This window comes from Nelusetta ayraudi, unplaced genomic scaffold, assembly GCF_046127955.1.
Source record: "Nelusetta ayraudi isolate G7.1 ecotype Tasmania unplaced genomic scaffold, CSIRO-AGI_Nayr_v1 ptg000063l, whole genome shotgun sequence".
NCBI classification, from domain to species: Eukaryota; Metazoa; Chordata; class Actinopteri; order Tetraodontiformes; family Monacanthidae; genus Nelusetta; species Nelusetta ayraudi.
Window position 1 is genome coordinate 4,322,869 of NW_027466113.1, and position 19,782 is coordinate 4,342,650.

Sequence of the window (19,782 nt, forward strand, 5' to 3'; positions counted from 1 at the left end):
TTGGGCTTTTTTTTGACCGCTTGAGCTGCCTTAACTCGTTTGCATATCGAGGCCAGATCTCATCGTGGCAAAATCAAGATAATGAGAACATCTGTTGTTATATAATGCTGTGATCAAGATAAGATTAGGATCGACTGTCGGAGCCGAGTGTAAACGCTGCCCTTGTGGCATGTCATCGCCATCTTTCATCCTTCGTTTCCTCTCGTATCTCCTCTTCCTTATCTGTAATTTAGGTGTGGAAATGTACAAAATCACATTTACCAAAGGAAAAAAAAAAAAAAGACACTATTCCAGACATTTAACATCGAGTAGTTTCAAAACTCATCTCAAGCTGGTTTCAGTTAGAGTGGAAAAAAAACTCTTTCGGAAGCGTCTCCTCAGCCTGCCGATCAATCTGGGGAAAAATCCTTTCATCGGCTCTATCTGTAATTTGCAGGATCCCTCATCCAGTGGCTCTGCCACTATATACCAGTGGTTACCATTAACCCAGTTCCCAGAGCCTCAACCTGCAATGCAAAATCAATCCCCGGCCGATCGATGACTGGATCAAGTCGTGGACGCGACGCCAAGTCAGCGCCGATCAAACTTTAACGTGCGGTGACACAAACGCCGTCTGTGTGTGTGTGTGCATGTGCGTGCATGTGTGTGTGTCACACCAGGCCTCTCTGCAGTGACTACCCGACCAGGATTTTTCTCCTCCTCCTTCTCTTTCTTCATTTTCTTCTTCTTTTTCTTCTTCTTCTTCTCCTTTTTTCCCCCAGATCAGGCGACAGCAAAGACACGAGGTCGGAGGAGCGAGAGCTATTTCGGCCGATGATTGAATTCCCGAACGGAGAGCAGGAATCGCGGCTGCTGTTGGTTTTCTGGCCTCTGTGTCGTGGGGGGGGTCGATCCTGGAGAAGCCAAACATCTGCTTCTCTGATTCATCTGATTCACTGAAGAGGGGGTGGGGGCTTGAGAGCTGAAGGTAGGGGGGCAGAGGGGGGCTGGCGGTGGTTTCTACACAGGCCGAAAAAAATGACACGGGCTTCGATCTGAGCACTCACTGTCCAAACACAGATTCAATTAAACCCACGTGAAGGTCACCAGGTAAATATCATGTGAGCAGGTCCGGCAGGCCTGGGGGGCTTCAAGAGGGGAAAAAACAACAACTTGTCATTGTCCGGGTAATGTTGAATCCAGCCTGTCAGTCAGCCTGCAGGTGAGCCGGCAAAAAAAAAAGCCTCCGAATGCTGACCTCATGACCTCCAGATTCAGATCTATCAGGGTTGTTGTTGCTGGAAACAGTGACGGATGAGGATCAGAGGGAGGGAGGAGCAGAGGGAGGAGCAGAGGGAGGAGCAGGGGGCGGCACAGGTGAGGAGGTGTCATTGCTCCGTGGGCGGGGCCAAGAGGGGTGGAGCGGAGCGGAGCAAGGAAGAAAGGAAGGACCGAAGGAAGGAAGGCAGGAGCAGGCAAAGGAATTTTGTTGGGAAGCGAAAGAAGGAGAGGAGAGGGAGGGACAGAGGGGGAGGGGAAGGACGGGGGGGGGGGGGGGGGGAGGTTGCAGGTTTCACGTCAGAGGGAGCAGGTAGAGTCACTCGGGTTTCAGTCTCGCTGGCTCGCACGGCTAATTACCACCTTCTCACCGCAGTGGCAGGGAGCGAGAGAGCGAAGGCTCGAGGAAAAGAAAGTAAACAGGGCAGAAAAAGCGGCGGAAGGCAGCGCGAGTGAAGAGAAAGCAGAAGTAAGAGAAGAAGCAGGAAGAAGAAGAAGAAGCAGCAGCACTCTTAAAGAGTTCGGGGCCGGAAATTAATTGAGCAAGAAAAACAAATAGGGAGGGAGAGACGGAGGACAAGGGAGGCGAGGGTGAGTGGGGGGGAGGGCGCGCGAGTGAAAAGGAGCAGAGTGAGAGAGAGAGAAAAAAAGACACACAGACTCATTGACAGAGGGTGAACATGGACGAGTGACGGCAGCGCAACAAAGCAAGAGGAACGTCGGGGACGAGGTCACCTGGGCCGGCGGCGGTTGAGCTGGACGGGCCTGACTGCTATGAGAGAGAGCAACACACACACCTCTGAGAGAGAGACACAGACAGACTGAGAGAGAGAGAGACAGAGAGGTCCTCAGTGCGACTGCACCATGTTGATGAAAGAGTACCGCATATGCATGCCGCTGACCGTGGATGAGGTAAGTGTGTTTGTCTTTCCCACGCTCACTCAAACACTCAGCGGCTCCCTGCAGGGGGGGAGGGAGACGGTGGTGGTAGTGGGAGGTGAGAGGGGCGGGGGTCAGCTGTGCTTTGCGTGTGTTTCCACTTGAAAAATCGAGGCAGCTAATGAGCTGATCAGGAGTTTAGAAAAGGAAAAAAACACAGTAGTGCAACTGAAACGCTGCTGCTGCTGCTGCTGCTTCTGCTGCTGCTGCTGCTGCTGCTGCTGCTGCTGGAGTCGCACCGGCAGGCCCGGCTGACGCAGGTCACTTCACCGGCAGCATCACTCCGCTGCCTGCAGCAGCATCTAAAGTGTCCGTCTGTCTGCCCCTCCGTCCGTCTGTCTGTCCGTCGGCCCTGCTTGGCCGCAGCACCCGGTGGTTCATGACCAGTCAGACTGGTTGCGGCTTCACTTGACCCAAAGCCAAACAAAGGCATTCAGCCCTGCAGGTTTAAAAAACAAAACATGATTCTTTCTCGGAAGGAAGGAAGCGGTGGGCCCTTTAAAAAAAGAAGAAGAAGAAGAAGAAGAAGGGAAAAAAAGAAAAGAGCGCCCTTTAAAGGGAACGTCCTCATTGGCCCTTAGCAGCGGCGGCGGTAGCAGCAGCAGCGGCGGCAGCAGCAGCAGCAGCAGCAGTCGACCTCCCGTTCAAGTTCTTGGCTGTTCCCGCAGCACAGTGACAGTGACGGACGGCGTCCCGTGAAACTGGAATTCCAGGCTGTGGTTTTTGCAGGGCAACGCAGAAACTTTAGCAAATTCCCCCGTTTGGCAGAGAGTGACGCAGGTTCGAGTGCGGCCGTCAAATTGCAACAGTTTCCCTCAGTCCATCAAACTGGGCAGGCCAGCGATCGGGAAACAGTGCCGCCTCCACCGCTGCGCGACTGTTGTTGACACGGCGAGACGCAGCAGCCCACAACTAGTCTTTTTGGTTTGTTTGTTTGTTTGTTTTTTGTTTCAGCCCACGTTTCTTTTAACCTCGCTTGCACTTCTGCTGTCGCGTCGTCCCAGACAATATTATATTCATTCGCTATGCTTGCTGATGCTCATCTTCCATAATGCACACCTCAAGGGTTTTCAAACAGCCAATCATCTCAATCTTAAGATTCTTTTTCTCAACATGGAAGAGTTGAGAAGACCGAGGGAGAAGTTCAGCGGTGCGTCATATCTCTCGCTAAACCACGTATTGTTTGGACAGCAACAAAGGACAATGACGGCAACTCGTTTCAACGTTGACAAGTTTGGAGCATCGTCATGTTTGGTGCAGGCTTCTTGCTGCGTCCGTCCGTCAAAGGAAAAGAGAAACTCCCGGATCACAACAGCAGCCGTGTGCAACTTTTACCTGCAAGAAGCTTCTGGTTTGTTTTTCGGTCACAGAGAACGAACCGCATGAATAGCAAGCAGGCGGGATTTTCCAGGACGGCGCCGCACTGTAGCCGTGATGGATGCCATCCACGTTATCTCGCGGTGCTTTTAATGTCCGGGCTTATCGGCTCGCAGAAAACATGCGAGCGCCGAGAACGTCCTACCGCGTCCTAGCTAGCGGGCGCGGCCGCGTCGCCGCAGCATCGATCAGACGGAGCTTCGCCGACATCGCCGGCCTTTCAGCTGTCGTCTAAAATGATTGCTGATTCAAATCAGACGTGTCGTTTCGCTGATGATTGATTCCGTAGGAAAACAGGCAAAACCCCTCAGGCAAGGCGTGGTTTTCGTTTTGTTTCTTTTCATAGTCACAACACGCCAGCGCGTCGATGACGCCGAGATTACGAATGCTTGATCTGAGTTGATGGTGACTGAAGGTCAGAGGTCACACAGTCAGACTTAGTCAGTCTAGTAGACGGATACAATGCAGGTTCCACTAACATTGACAGATTGACATATTGACATGTCACACATGTTATTTTGATTCTTCTAATCTTTTCATTTCTCTTCAAAAATTCCTCCAACTCTTCACCTTGACAGTGAGTGGCAGGGCAAACACGCGTCAGCCGTCGACTCATTGCCATTGTTTGTGGTGTTCAACAGCGATCCGAGGTCAGAAACGTCCCTTTGTGGCCCCAACGCTTACATAAGTTTTACATAAAAGAAAAAAACAGATTAGCGGCCCATGTCTGGGAGGAGCTTGGCGTTGTTCACCCATCACTTTGATGAATTAAGTCCCATGAATATCCAACAAGTAAATATTGAATGTTGACGCACAACAGTAATTGGAGTAAGAAGGAGGCGTGTCGCAGCCACGTCAGGGAAATAATGTGAAGGATGGCGCAGAGAATTCTGTCCTCCTCTTCGTCTTCCGCCGTCTCTGTTTTTTAATAAGACGAGGCTTTATTGGCACGACAAAGTGGGGCGACAAAATGAATCACCAGGGCGTGGCGCGGCGGATGTTAACGTTTTTTAATTTACCGGCTTTGCACAACTTTGAGAATTTATTTAACTTTGAAAAAAAAAAATGAAGAAGAAGAAACTGACCAGAAGAAACGATTTTCTAACTAAAGCAAACATGCAGAATGTAAAAGGCACTGATGAACAGTGTTGGCGAGTAATCTATTACTAAGTAGTCCACTACAATAATTAAACTACTTTTTTTTTTTTAGAAATGTAACAGGATTACTGTGGCAAAACTGGTAATTATATGAAAATTACTTTATCAAGTAACGATTCCATTAATTTTCTGAAATATTTTGCAAGCTAAAAATTTCTGAAATTTAGAAAAACAACCAAAAACAACGATGCCACAGATTGACGATGCAACGTCATTGACACGCGACGACGCACCAAAACAAGCATGGCGGCGGCGAAAGAAAAAAACAGCGATTGCATTTGTAGCCGTGAATGGTTGTGGTTCGCTGTACGTTATGTGCAGGAAACCAGACGTTCTCAACTGTCACTTTTTAACTGAAGTAATTAGCAATTGATTACTTATGAAACAAAGTAGCGAAAGACGTAATAAGATTACTTTTTCAAGAAGTAATCAGTAGTTGGATTACTTTCATGGAGTAATCCCAACAACAACACTGCTGATGAAGAAGAAACACACGCACGCACGCACGCACGCACACAGTCACAGTGACAACAGCAGCAGCACAAGCGATGCCGTCGTATTCTCTAATGTGAGGAAACATGATGGCGAGGCAGTGATTGTGTCAGTTTGGGCTCCAGAGACCCCAAAGGCCTCGTCGCTGTGAGTTTCTCCATCCTCATCAGCACCAAACTGGCTTCAGCTGACGAGCACAAACCCCGTCCCAATCAAATTGAATGTTTGATATGGTCACCAGAGAGAGACCTTTTCATTAAAAAAAATAAAAAATAAAAAAAGGAGAAAAAATAAAAAACCTAGTGGTTATTTTGAAAAAATGGAGGAACAAAATGCAAAGCAGATTGAGTGACCGTCAAAGCGTAATCAGACGGAGCGAGAGGCCGAATCAGCCACGTGTGATTGGTCGGCGGCGGCGGCAGCTCGGGGGTTTTGACAATTCCCTCATCAGAGTGTGTGTCTCGTTGATTAGAAGTGGCTGAAGTTTTGCTTGTGTGCTTGGAGCCCGTCAAAACTCCTCGCTGCCCGACCGCCGCCGGCGTGACGGGGGTTGATAACTTTCAGCCGGGTTCAGGAAATTTTACTGACATGAGCTGAAGAACAAGAGAGAGAATATCTCCATGTTTCCACGCAACATGAAACCACCATCTTATCCAGGGAGCCACATTTTTAGGAAAATGGATTAAATCAGATTCACGAGGATTTACAGAAACAAACACTTCATTTAATCAGCAACACGCTGATGAACACACTTCATCGTCATGAAAAAGGCTCTTAAATGGACTTTTCGTATGTCATGAAAAAACATGAAAAACATCAGCTAATAATAATAAGTGGCTCTACAACAATTAGTTGATTAGACATAAGAAGGAGCTTCTTATAGCGGTGTAGAAAAGCTTTCACTTTGTGCGTCATCTTCACGGCATCTTCAAACTAATTAGACATATTTGCCTTATTAATTCATTTATTTAATCATTGGAAACCAGACAACGAGATATCCAATCAAGTGAAAATGTGCCATCATCATCATTATTACTATTATTATTATTATAAGTAGTAGTAGTAGTAGTCGTGTTAATTTTATTGCTCTATTGCTCATTTCAAATTGATGCTTCACCTCTGTTCGTCCTTGCACACGCTGAACCTTCCCGACTGTGATCCAACTCGCTGCCCTGGCGCAGGAGAGTCCCCCCCCCATTGTAGCGCTAATCAGAGTTCAACATGCCCGTCTCATCTTATCTTATCTCATCTGTTCTGACCTTTGACCCCCGGAAGTCCCCCCCAGGCCCTCGGTATCTCATGCTGAGCCTCTCCTCCGCCTCCAGTACAGGATCGGGCAGCTGTACATGATCAGCAAGCACAGCTGCGAGCAGAGCGGCGGCGGCGAGGGGGTGGAGGTGGTGAGGAACGAGCCGGACACGCACCCCGAGCACGGCCCGGGTCAGGTGACGGAGAAGAGGATCTACCTGACCAGGTGGGTGAGAGCGCTAGCGGGGATTAACATAGGGGGGCCGGCTGATAGTAGATGATCTTTGATCCGGTTAATTCCCCCTTGCGATGCAAAGCCGCGCTGCAGCTATTGCTGCTGACACACAATAAAAACGTCTCAGCGCTCCAAAGTTCAATTACACACTGACACACTGACGTGCCCGGACCTGCTTTGTAGCGTAACGGTAAAAACTGTTGTTGTCCCGGGAGCTAAACGTCAAGTCGAGCGTGGTCATTGTGAAACTACGGACTTCCAGCTGGCAACAACAAGCCACGCGTCATCGGCGCGGCTGCAACTACAAGACGGGGCGACGTTGAAAAGTGGTTCTTGGCATTGAGGGGGAAGACAGACTTTCAGTTTTGTGTCAAAAAAAAAAGTGAAATATTTTCGAATTCTAAGCAGATCTGAGGTGATGCTGAGGCTTTTTCCACCAAAAATGGACAACACAAATTATAGGGCCAATATGTGACATTAAAAAGAGCCAAATGAACTGGGAAATAACAACATATGTTAGTAGTTTCACAAAAATTAAAAGCCTGTGCTTTCATTTGACAGCAACAAATGTTTTATTTGATATAAAGAGCAGGTGGGGGCTCTGCTCAGGGTTGAAAGACCAGCAATCAGGAAACTAGGCTTAACAATGTCTGAGGTATGTTTCCCAGCCCCTAGATGCAACTAAATATCACACGCAGGGCCTTTAAATGTCTTCATTTTAATGGGCAGATCAATGCAATTCTTGCTTCAGTTCCGCTGAACAGAAAAAAGAAACTAACTGAAATTAACTGACTGGAACCAGTCAGTCTGGATCTATCTAAAGGACAAAAGATGAGCCGCAGTGGTGAAATGCGTTGCTAAACTCTGAAAGAAAACTGCATAGTTTTCATAAAAATAATAATAATAATGATGATAATAATAACAATGTTACTTAAGCTTTCGAAAGGTCAAAACTAAATGTGGAACCTTATATAAACTTCTTAAAGTCTCAGGGTTACAATGAGGGCTTATGAAATGCTTGTAAACCCTTTAATCGGAGGTATTAAGAGTTAAGAGCCAAATGTTTTAAAATCTGGAGCCCAGAAGAGATCACGGTGTCTGCAACGACAGAGGACGGCCTTGAATCGTCAAGATAAACATGGGAGCGTGACAAGAAAAAAAACACCGCTGCCATTGATGAGCTGGAACGTCTTGTCGCCACAAGAATGTGAAGGCGGGACAACTCGTTAGCTGGTTGCAACTTTGACAGCTCGCTCTGCGGTTTGGGTGAAAGTCTGGCGACGGGTGCGTCGTCATCATGTGGAAACAAACACCAAAAATCTCCTATTACCTCAAAAAGTGTGTCCAACCCAACAGGCAACCTCGCTTATTAGCCTGGTATAACCTCAACCCTTATTCTAATCACCACTTTAAACCCGGCCACTAATCCCAACATAAAGTCTTAGAGGAGTAAAGAAATGCAGACTAGCGCCGACTGCAGAGGATTTTGGTAATCTTTCCGTGCTAGCGGGACATTTGGCCTTCATTAGTAAATATACCCCACACCAACAACCCCTGCAAACAAAACAACAGCACACCTGGACTGACACGTCGAAGCCACACACATCATCATATAACGCAGGTGGGCGGAGGGCGACCTGCATTCAACCCCCATCATGTTTTGACATGCGACCTCGGAGTCACAGGAGCGACTCATTAGAACAGACGTAATTAAGGGGTGAGTCATGCAGATGAATGCGACGCTGAGCGTAGCCTACAGGTAGTCTGGCTATAAATGGCACTAAGCCCACTCAGGATCTCTTTGTCTCCGGCTGGAATCTCTCCCTCCCGCCGCTCCTGGCTCCTTCCCAGGTCTGAGAGTGCACGCCTCTGCTCTGCTTTGCTTTTCAGTAAACTGCCGTCCTGGGCCAAGGCCTTCATCCCGCGCATCTTCTACGTGACGGAAAAGGCCTGGAACTTCTACCCCTACACCATCACAGGTGCGGCCAGACACCTTTAAACACACGTTTGCAGGTCGTCAGTTTTCACGGACTCCCACGGGAGAAATAACATTGAATAGAAGCTCTCGATTAACTCTGGAAAACAGCATCTAATTAACCCTCTGTTTGCCTGCCTGCTAAATCTGGTAAGGTTATTTATATCATGGTGGTGTGATTTGTACAAGTGCATGAAAAATATAAAAGAAAAATAATTGAAAAGGGTGTTTTTGTCATTCTGGTGGATGTCAGTAGCTGGGTTTCCATTACCGCTAGAATTGCGCAAAAACTAAATATCGCAATTAATAGTAAGTAGTAGTAGTAAGTAATAGAAACACCGAAACCATCGAAAAACCTATGAAATACGGCTAAAAGGTTTCGATGCTCTCATGAGGTGCTTTTTCAGACGTATCGATGTAGAGGTATATCGCAAAAGTGTCATGCAAACACTTTTTTCCGCATTTACACGTCACTGGACATGACGTGTGGGGTCACGTGACCAGTTCACTTCAAGTGAAAATGGCGCATTATGTTTGGACGGAGGAGGAGACGGAATGTTTTTCACAAGTAATCAAAGAGAAAAATAGAACAACCATTCTTGAACAAACGTGGACAAACAAAAGCAAACGTAATTCTCGTCAAATCCCGCGGGACGAGATTTGAAGAGAATTACGGCTTAAGCTACTCACACCGTTCAATGGAAACACCAGCAAATCGCAATTGCACTTTGTCCAAATTTTAGAAATGTCGATTTTATTTTGCGAAGAGCTCTAGTGGAAACGCAGCTACTGACAGCCTGAACATTGGAAAACATCAGCGGAGGGATTTTTGCATAATATGGGACCTTTAAACTACAAAATGCTCCCTACAGTAAAACGTCCATGTTTGCTTACAAGCAGGCAGGTTTTTTTTCTCTCTCTCCCTCCCCTGCAGTGCAATCAAATATTTACCGCTACGTGTGAGCTACGCGTCCCCCCTGAGGTGACACGTGTATCTGTGCGAGCGCCTGTGTAATCATGCATGTATGAGTAACTAATGCTGTTCCTCCCCTTCATCCATCTCCCCGCGTCCCGGCCGCCCGCTGCAGAGTACTCAGTAAGTCTCCTCACACCTCGTTTGTCGTACATGAATGCCGGCGAGCTCCTCTGCTCGCTCCCCTTACCACCCCCCCCAGTATCACTGACACTAATCTGTTGCCTGCCTCACCCTCCCCACCTCCACCCTCACCTTCACCCTGTGTCACCCCGCAGGTGTCGTTCCTGCCCAAGTTCAGCATCCGCATCGAGACGCGATTTGAGAACAACAACGGCAGCAACGACAACGTGAGTGCGGCGGAGAAGGGTCAGGGGGGTATGAGGGTGAGGAGGGGTGAGGTGGGGTGGGGGGGCACGGCCTACATCAGAGTGCAGGAAGGGGCCGATACTGCAGTGACAGAGACAGCATTCAGCGAGATTCAAATCACCAAATCGCGAAACGTGCAACAGACTGTCGGACGTTTCGTCACAGGCTCCCAAACCTCAGCCGCACTCTTTTTTTTTTCTCGCCCTCCTCTCTTTCCGTTTTCACCACGTGCGCTCGGTTGTTGCAGAGAAATCAGGTCAAGTGACAAGACTCGGCGTGTTGAGGGGGGAGGACGCTTTGCGGGGAGAAACGCGGCGAGGCTTGTTTCAGCTGCCGGTGGAAACGTTGGTTCGTCGCGAGAAACCGAAACGCGAACGAACACGCAGGTCGACACGCACGACACGCTAACGTCGACACGTACGAGGCAGAGCGGGTTCACAATAATAGTATTAATAAGGGCATCTGTAACAATCAGGTGGTTTAAAATAATTGAGAGCTTTTTTTAAAGGCCCGGTGCGTAAGGTTTGGTGGCATCTAGAGGCAAGAGAGCGTACTGCGCTAAATTTTTATGCTAACATTTGAATCGCTAGTATTTTTATTGATTAGAAATAAGTGACAGCTGTTTAAAGGCCCAATTTTTCGTTCAGAGTTAATTCTCGTTAATCCTTGTTTTCATGTTCCACTCGATATAAAAACACAAAATCCCAAAAAGGGAAACAAAAAAAAAAAGGCCTAATTTGGAAACATTCAGGCAGTGCATGTTCTTTACGTGACCTTTAATGTTATATTTGGAAAAAGCCATATTTGCTGCGAAAACATAATGGCCGTCGCGGTCGCCATCCTCGGTGTGCTAGCGTAAATATTCCACCTCACAGAGCGGGCGAGTGGGCGGGCGAGCGAGCGAGCGAGCGAGCGGGCGGGCAGGTGGTGAGATCAGAGGGAGCTGGAGGAGTTCATCCCAGAGCCGCTGTTTTACCCATTTGTTAAGTTCTCGCGGCCGTAATGTTGGGCTTGCAGAGAAGCATCAGGACAAGGTTTTAAACAAGGTGAGACATAAAGTGCACTCTCCCACGCGTCACTCCGCTCTCCCTCCGGGGAAAAAGCATATTCGGCGAGCAACCCGCCCTCCCTCCCCCGCTTCATGAAGCGCCTCGCCCAGTTTCCCTCTGTTCTTCTCCTCCGTGATTGGCTAGCAGGGCCTCGGGGTGGGATAGTGATGTGGTGCATGACCTCGCTTTTTCTACACAGTGACTCACTCTGCTGCGAGAGAGTGACTGACATGTACGTGCAAGTGTGTGTGAGCCGTTGGCACTCATCAAATTGTCTGGTTTTGGCTGCAGGTGTTTGGGGACACGCCCAGCCCAGCGGGAAACATCAGTTTCCTGGACATCCTGAGTGACCCCATCCCGGAGAAGCACTACAAGGAGAAGGAGGTACAGTGACGAGACCGACGACAGAAAAAAATAAAATAAATAAAAATAAAAAGTTGTGCGACTGCAAAACCTGCAAAACTTTGCAACCTTCGCGCTTGACTTTTGCAAGAAAATTAGATCGAGCTTTGACAAGGAGGCGAGAAAACCATCATATTGCCTCTTACATAGCAACAGCAGGTGAAGTAACTTGGCCCACTTCACCCCAGGTGTAGCTCAAACTAGCCCTCACTAATAAACAACCTCACAATGAAGAAGCTATTTCACATTTTCTCTCTAGTTTTTTCCAACAATTAATCAGGTGGTGACTGCCAATAGTCAGCAGTTAAAGCTCGGTGTATTGTTTTGAGTTCTCATTCTCTGAATGAACCAGTTTTAATGTTCATCTGAGTTCATGTCTCACATGACCAAACATCTGGCTGGGTAAAATTTACACAGCCTCGTTCATATTAATCAAAGTTCCCTCCTGCGAAAGTCAGAATTTGAGCGTGCAAATATCAAATACTAATTAATTTGCTACATTTCCACCACTGCGTGGGGTTATTTTTCACTCTCTGCATATGAGCGACCTCAGTGTTCATTCAGGGGCTGGAAGTTTGATGCTACGCAGACACTTCCATTTTACCAACTCGTTAAATGGCAGGCAGCCACTGCGCTGCGCTTTTGTCTCTTTGGGTTCTGCTCTCCTGCTAAAAGCTTCACGGATTCTGATCAACGGGACTAAAAGCAATAAGCCTGTTTTGCTCAATACACGCCGTCGCCTATAGTGGATTACAGAGCACAGCAGCGGCGCAGCGGCAAACATCAACCTCTTTGCTTCTTTATTTCGCCTGTGTGTGTGTTTGTTTCTGAAAAAGGAGTAAAAAAAAGAAAAAGAAAAAAAGAGCACTTTGCTGCTCGCCGAAGTTCCCAGGCTTCACGAGCCCTCAAAGAATAAAGGAACTTCACAGGCATGCAGACCAGCCTGTGCATATATGTAAACAAAAACTACAGTGAAATATAATAAGACAAACAATCCGGCTTCCAGTTTAATGCAGTTTAAACGGAAAAACACAAACAGCTTCTGGTCGGCTGGATCACACAGACCGTTGGTATCGCACTTGAACCTCATGTGGGATGTGTGAATCTGCTTTCACCGCCAAACGCATATTGTCACACACACACACACGCACACACGCACACACGCACACACACGCACACACGCACACACTTGTGCTTGCAGTGTGTGTTACACGCACATCCACAGCTCGCTCGCTCGCTCGCTCGGCCCTGGGAGGCATCCGCAGGGCCGAGGTTCCTGCAGACTCAGCAGCAGCGCTCTCCTCCGTTTGCTCTGAGCAGGACCTGAGTCGCTGGCAATCCAGTAAAACGGGGCGGGGGCCCCTGAAGGGGGGCTGGAGGGACGACCACGGCTGCACGCCAATCATGTGCTCCTACAAGAGGGTGCAGTGCAGCTTCGAGGTGTACGGCTTCCAGTCCAGGACGGAGGAGTTCATACACAAGGTGAGAGGCATGCGTACGCTTGACCGATGGCCAACGAGCCTGATGGCCAATTCATCTCAGGGAGTTTGCGGAGACAAAAAAAAAAAAAATGAAGTGAGCCTTGTTCCTCTCTGCGCAGCCACCAATCCTGTCAATCTACCGCATTTATTCTTTTATACTGATTTTGTGCACTTGTGTGCGACTGTGATGCAGCTGAGGAACTGAATTTCCTACGGAAGTACAAACCTAATCTAATCTGCAGCTCTATTCAAACCGCCCAACCCCTCAACTCTCCCCACGAACTGTCAACGTGCTGTTGCCCCGCATCAGTGCCGCACCTGCCATTACGCTCCCTCCCTTCCCCCTACAATCCACCTGCAAGTGTTTTTCTCAATGCTAACCACGTACGAGGAGCGACGAGGTCGGAGCCCGGACGTCAAAACGTGCAAGGTGCATTTCAAACGCGAGCCGTCGTGACGGACGTCTCCGCCCATCGCTGCTTCTCCTGAACTCACACCGTCGGAGTCGATCCCGGCCGTCTTAACGAGTGAAAGGGGGGGGGGGTCACCCACAGACCCCGGTGGGGGACTCAAACTCGCCACCTTCTGGCTGTGAGCCCATCGTGCTGCCGTGTTGCGCAATAAGTGACCGCCCTCTTTTCCAAACATTAGTACAATAATTACCCAGGCCGGTGTCGAGGGGGCCGTTAGCCTCAAATTAGCGCAGCACCCGGCTTTATGCAAAGCACCGCCAGGTCAGACTTCTATGGAACTATTTGCTGCTTTTGCATGACCCTGGGAGAAAAAAAAAAAGGCGCCGGGCGTCTCTTTAATTGGCGCTCACCTTCACAGCTGCAGCTCCTTTTTCATTTTTTCATTAGCAAGACAGGATTTTATTCGCTCGTTATGGGTTTGAAAACGGACACGGCGCTGTTGAAGGAGTCCCATGCACCCTGTTATTTTCGGGCTCCAATGAAAAAAAATTAAAATTTTATTCTGAATTATGGAGAATTGCACTCCGCGCTTTCTCTGGGGAAAAAAAAGACCAACAAGGGGTCGTGTGAAAATAGTCTTGGGCGAAGCCGCAGACATTCCCCCCCGCTCCCGCACCCCCGTCAAGGTCTTTCACAACAATGCCGAGCTTGTCGTCTGTTATCTCCCACCAACCCAGCTCATAAAAACATATCTTTCGACTCCTTTTTTGAACAATGCAGCGCCGCAATTAGGCACAGAGGAAGAAACGGAGGCATTCAAAGCGCGAGTATCAACACCCTTTGTCCGCGCATTCTCACCATAAAGGGGCTTTTTCCACGCCGGTGCGTCAGTGGCGGCGTTGGGCAAGAGTTGAACTATGTTTCCACCAGCGTGATGATGCAATTCGGTTCGAGTCCGACGCTCACATTGCAGAACAGTTCTAGAAATTTAGACAAGACACGCGGCTTCAATTTCTCCCTCTGCTGCTTCCCGTCTCCTCAGAACATCCGGGACATTCTCCTGGTCGGCCACAGACAGGCAGTGGCTTGGCTGGATGAGTGGCACGGTGAGTCACAGACACACGCCGACACATAATAAACTCTGAACAATCTTCTTCTCCGTCCTCTTCTTCTTCTTCCTAAATCTTCAGCACCACCATTAAATCACAGTCCACGTGCTGCAGGGATGCAGTGTCTCTATACGAGTGTACGCGTGTGTGTTTGCACCAATGCATGCATGTGCTCTCTGGCTCCCCCTGCAGGCCTGAGTCTGGAGGAGGTGAGGGAGTACGAGCAGGAAATGCAGGAGAAAACCAACGACAAAGTCAAATGCAGCCATAACGGCACAGGTGAGGTTGGAGCTTCTGACCTGCAGAGCAGAGCAGCATGTGTGTGTGTGTGAGTGTGTGTGTGTGTGTGTGTGTGTGTGTGTGTGTATAGGGGGAACGAGGGTAATCAGCTGGAAAGTGCTGAATGTGGAGGAGGGAAGATAAAGAGCGGCGCACTTGAAAAGAATATTCCAGTTTAAAATGTACATTTGCGCGCTGCAGTAATTACGCGTCAATTTATTTTTAGCGTAATAAGCAGGAAAGAGGTAGAGAGAAAAGTACATAATGAAATAAGGAGAGAAAACACACACACACACACACACACACACACACACGCGCACACACACACACACACACACACACACAGATGCCATCATTTTTTGGATCATTAGCGAAAGAGCAAGAGATCCGAACAGGCATTTAGTGTTTTATTAACGCTGCCGCGGCGTCAACACTCGGAAAAGCAGGCAGTGACTCTGATCCACTGATGGTTGAACTGTGGCTGCTGCACCAGCAGCGTCTCCACTCGGCCCTACAAGTGCCCAGATGGCTGCCGTAAGTGTGTGTGTGTGTGTGTGTGTGTGTGTGTGTGTGTGTGTGTGTGTGTGAATAAATGGAGAGGGAGGCAGGAGCAGCCAGGAGGTGCTGCGTGGAGTGAGACGACGCAGTGTTTTTTGCAGAGGGGAAGGACAAACGGGAAGGCAGATTTAGGAGAACTGAAAAGAGGAGGAGGACAGGAGGAGGAGGGGAGAAGAGGAGGAGGAGGAGGAGAGGAAAGAAGGAGAGGAGGAAAGAGGAGGAGACAGAGAAGGAGGTCAGGAGGAGGAAAGGAGGGGAAGGAGGAGAGAAGGAAAGAAGCTGGGGAAGAGGAAAGAAGGAGAGGAGGAGAAGGGAAGAAAGTGAGGAGGAGGAGGAAAGGAATAGAGGGGGACGAGAAGATGAGGAGGAGACAGGAGAGGGCCTGGAGAAGAGGAGATGAAAGGGGGAGGAGAGAAGGAAAATAGGAGGAGAAGAGGAGGAGAGGAAGAGGAGGAGGAGGCTGGTGAAGGGCTGCTGCTGCTGCTGCTGCTGCTGCTGCTGCTGCTGCTGCGTCGGCCTCCTCATCAGTGGGCTGCAGCCACCTGCTGAACTCCTCAGCTCTCTCAACATAAAAAAGCAGCAGCAGCAGCTGCTGCCGCTGCAGCACTCGCCTGCAAATGTCATCGCCGGTGTGGGTCCGTGTCTGGCTGGGTGGGTTGCCTGTGGTGTGTGTGGTGTGTGTGTGTGTGTGTGTGTGTGTGTGTGTGTGTGTGTGTGTGTGTGTGTGTGTGTGCATGTGTGTGCAATCTGCCCCCTGCTGGTAAGTTCCATGAACCTCAGCTAGATGTGAGGAAGGTGCTTTCCCGCTGAAGGTCTCTCGCTTTCATTATTTTCACTATCCAGCAAAACTCATCAGATCAGACCAGACCAGAAACAGCAACCAGAAACAGCTGATTTAGCCCTCTGTTTGCAGCCTGCGACGACAAGCCCGGGTTTCAGCTTCCCGCTGAGAGTGATGCTTTGTTGCACCTTCCGTATGTGTGAAACGTAACAAAAAAAAAACAAGTCAGGTGTGAATCATAGAGGGGGCGGAGCCAACATCTTCCTGGGGAAGATCACTACCCTGGCATAGCTTTTTGTGACATCACAAAAAGCTCTAGCTTCGGTTCCAGCTGAGGTGAACCCCGCTTCGTTCCCCTGAAGCTGGCGGCTCTCTCACTTCCGACGCTGCCGCTCGCCGCCTGCGATGATGAGGATTATCAGGATGCAGTCGCTGCTCACCCTGGCTGCCGCCGCCGCAGCTCCCCTGCATCACCCGAGCCGACGGCCGCCGCTAACTGCATTCACCTCCGCCGCGCCCATCAAATCACCGCTTTCATTTCATTCATTTGCCGCAATTGAAGCGAAATTCATGTGATTTACTCTCAATGCACAGCAGCTGTGTGAGTTGAATAACAAGGAGACGCGGAGCTAATGTGGCCATGAATATCAGACGGGGAACTTTGCACCTTCTCGCTCAGATTCTCTCTGCAACTGCCGTCTTTTCTCTTTCTTTTCCAAAAAAGGAGCTGAATTCCATTGTTGTAAAGAAATTATGGCTGACGTAAACTAGTTTCTGTGCTATTGACAGAGCGCGGCATGTATCTTAAGGCTGGTGTACTATCACCACACCATCAAGAGATTGGCGCAGGCAGGACACCAGTGAATCCCTGCACCTGGAGGATTATTAGCTGCCTTTATGTTTGCCTGTGTGCAAAGACCCCAGGCAGGAAGCTCAGCAGTCAAGAAAAACTTCCAAACCCCACTTGAACGAGGCTTTGACACCAGTCGAGTCTGTTCCTGGTGCCAAACACGACGCCGTCAGGTGTCGTCTGAGAAATCAAACATTTCCAATTTGTCCTTCTGTCCGTCTCAGGCCCGGCGGCTGCCACTCGTCCCGCCTTCACCCGCTCCATCTCGGTCACGGACGAGCGTTCCCTCAAGAAGATGGGAGTGAGGACGGCCGAGAGTTCCGACCAGCGCGACTGCGCCAAGCCGTTCAGTCCCACCCGCCTCAACTCCACCCCGGAATGATGCCCCTAGACACACACACACACACACACACACACACACACACACACACACACACACACACACACACACACACACACACACACACACACACACACACACACACACACACACTGCGCAGCAAACGGGTGTCAGGCAGCAACATTAGCATTGACCTAATTGAATATTTTGACATTTTAGGAGGAGGGAAGCCTTATTAGAGGGAGAATCTGGGTGGAAGCTGAGGCAGCAGATGATTAGTTGTAGAAGGTTAAAGCCATCTGAGGTCCTTATTAAAAAGAACATGTGCAAATATGTCAAATATGTACATATATATAGATAATATATATGTATATATATATTATATATATATATATGCACTTATATAGATTTATATATATTACATATACACACATAAATACATATTTATATGTATATATATACAAATATAAGCAAGTAGCAATAAACTTTTTTTATATTAAGATGGGATTTTTATAAATAAATAAGCTCAAAGGTGTAAATCAATGACTTCGCTTTACTTTTGCTGCACAGACATGTAACACTGAGAGTCTAAATATCTCCCAGCTGCAATAATGCCAATATTTATTGGTTGCTTCCATGCACATGCAGAATAACGCACAAGAACTGCAACTTCTCTAGTACCGCACAAACGCACAGAAATGCACAAACAAACCCACCCCCCCGCCCCCGACACCAACAGACTGTGATCCGGGTGCATTCCATTACCGGATTTTTTCCTCTCAGCCGCTGCTGCAGCGCTCGCTGACCACCAGCAGGGCTCCCTGATTGTCTCCCAGCCGGCGGCCGGCGGCCTACAGACAGATGCATAAGGAGTTTAATAGAGTGGATCTAATGAGAGTGCGGAGGAGAAGCCGGGGAGCCCGTCGATGTTATGGATCCGCCGGCCAATCCGCCGCAGCCGATAGGTCAGATCGGACGACATCAACGGGGCAGAGCAGCGTATCGGCTTCCTGATCGCAGAGCTGCAGGCTGCAGCAGCAACAGCAGCAGCAGCAGCAGTGGCAACAGCCAGGTCAAGTTGGGGGCCGACTTCAATTAAGGAGCCGGAGACGTGATCATAATTTGGGCGATTAGCTCTATTCTTTAACGGACGGAAGAAAACCCGGTCGAGATCGGCTCAGGGATTGACGTTAAAACATTGAGATTTGTAAAAAGAAAAATGAATGAAGCAGAAAAATAAAAATCAGGTGCCTTCAGTGATCACTCTCATTTTCGTGTAATTATTGTTTTGTCTCGTCGATAAATATCTGGGTTTTTCTCCCAGTGATTTTTTTTTTTTTGCTACAGTCTTAATTAGTGATGGGTCGTTCAAACCGGTTTCTAAGAGCCGGCTCTTTGAAGTAGACGAAGAGAGACAGCTCCTGATTGGCTGGGAGACGGTTTTTGTTTTTTGTTTTTTCATTTTGTGCGATAGAGAAATGTAAAAAAAAAAAAAAATGTCAGACATAGGATGAACGGAATAATAGATGAATACCATATAACAATAAGATTTTGTTTTCTAGAATGCCAAAAATGATGTGTTCTTTCACTTGCACATAATCGTAATAGGGTGCGTGTTTGTTTCGGTATATCATATTTGTTTTTTACAGTACTGTGTTTCATGTTGAGTGTATAAATCTTTGATATCATGAACATTAATCATTACTTTTAGTACATCATTTGGTCATAAAATAAAAGAAGCAACAGAAAATCTAAGGAGCCGCTTGGGAGCCAAAAGAGCCGACTCTTTTTAGTGAGCCGAGCCAGAAGAACTGGTTCTCTGAAAAGAGCCGGAATTCCCATCACTAGTCTCGATACTTGGGAGGATGAGCAAAGAGAAGGAGAAGAAGAAGAAGCAGAAGGAGTCTGCAAATAAAAGAAGACTGTGCACACACTATCCAGCGTGTTTGATCAGCGTTGACCTATAACGATGGACTGGCTGCCGTGTAATCTGCTCTGCAATTTCACACTGTGTGCCGCTGCGTGGAACCGGCAGTAGCGGCAGCGGCAGCGGCAGCGGCAGCGGCAGCGGCAGCGGCAGCAGCCACGGATGCAAAGAGTCCCCGTCTGTCCGTCAGTCTTTCAGTCCAGCCTTGTTATTTTGTTCCTCCTCTTCCTCCTCCTGTTCCCTTCGCTGCCGCGAACAGAAGGAGGGGAAACAAAAAAAATATTATAAAGTGATGTTTAAAAGATTTCCACAGATGGGCGTGTGCGTCCGTCACCAGCCTGTGACTCCATTGTTCCCTGTGAGTGAGGCGGCCTGGCAGCTCCATTCAAACCCTGCAGCCAGCGGCCCACATGTGGCCCCGCCCACTCTCACAGCACAGGCGCCGCTGCAAACAGTGGCTGCATGCACACGCACACACACATGCACACACACACGCCTGAGGGAGCCCGCCCCCCTCCCCCACACATCTCTCTTTACAGTAGCAGCAGGAGGCTGATATGAAAGATCAGC

General features: G+C 48.7%; 1 protein-coding gene across 1 annotated transcript; it reads left to right on the forward strand.

Moving 5' to 3' along the window:
- The first annotated feature begins 1,518 nt into the window (after positions 1 to 1,518).
- pitpnc1b (phosphatidylinositol transfer protein cytoplasmic 1b) lies at positions 1,519 to 18,545 on the forward strand. Its single transcript, XM_076040906.1, has 11 exons — positions 1,519 to 2,169; positions 6,549 to 6,697; positions 8,597 to 8,685; positions 9,770 to 9,777; positions 9,933 to 10,004; positions 11,364 to 11,456; positions 12,795 to 12,956; positions 14,411 to 14,474; positions 14,670 to 14,756; positions 17,170 to 17,332; positions 17,385 to 18,545. The coding sequence occupies exons 1-10, from the start codon at positions 2,122 to 2,124 to the stop codon at positions 17,325 to 17,327; spliced, it is 930 nt and encodes a 309-aa protein (XP_075897021.1). The 5' UTR covers positions 1,519 to 2,121; the 3' UTR covers positions 17,328 to 17,332; positions 17,385 to 18,545.
- The last annotated feature ends 1,237 nt before the right edge of the window (positions 18,546 to 19,782 follow it).

Excerpts from the sequence above, each read along its gene's own strand:
- pitpnc1b (XM_076040906.1), top strand. The coding sequence starts at position 2,122 with ATGTTGATGAAAGAGTACCGCATATGCATGCCGCTGACCGTGGATGAG. Across the intron at positions 6,698-8,596 it reads AAGAGGATCTACCTGACCAG|TAAACTGCCGTCCTGGGCCA; the intron begins GTGGGTGAGAGC and ends TTTGCTTTTCAG. Across the intron at positions 14,757-17,169 it reads ATGCAGCCATAACGGCACAG|GCCCGGCGGCTGCCACTCGT; the intron begins GTGAGGTTGGAG and ends TGTCCGTCTCAG.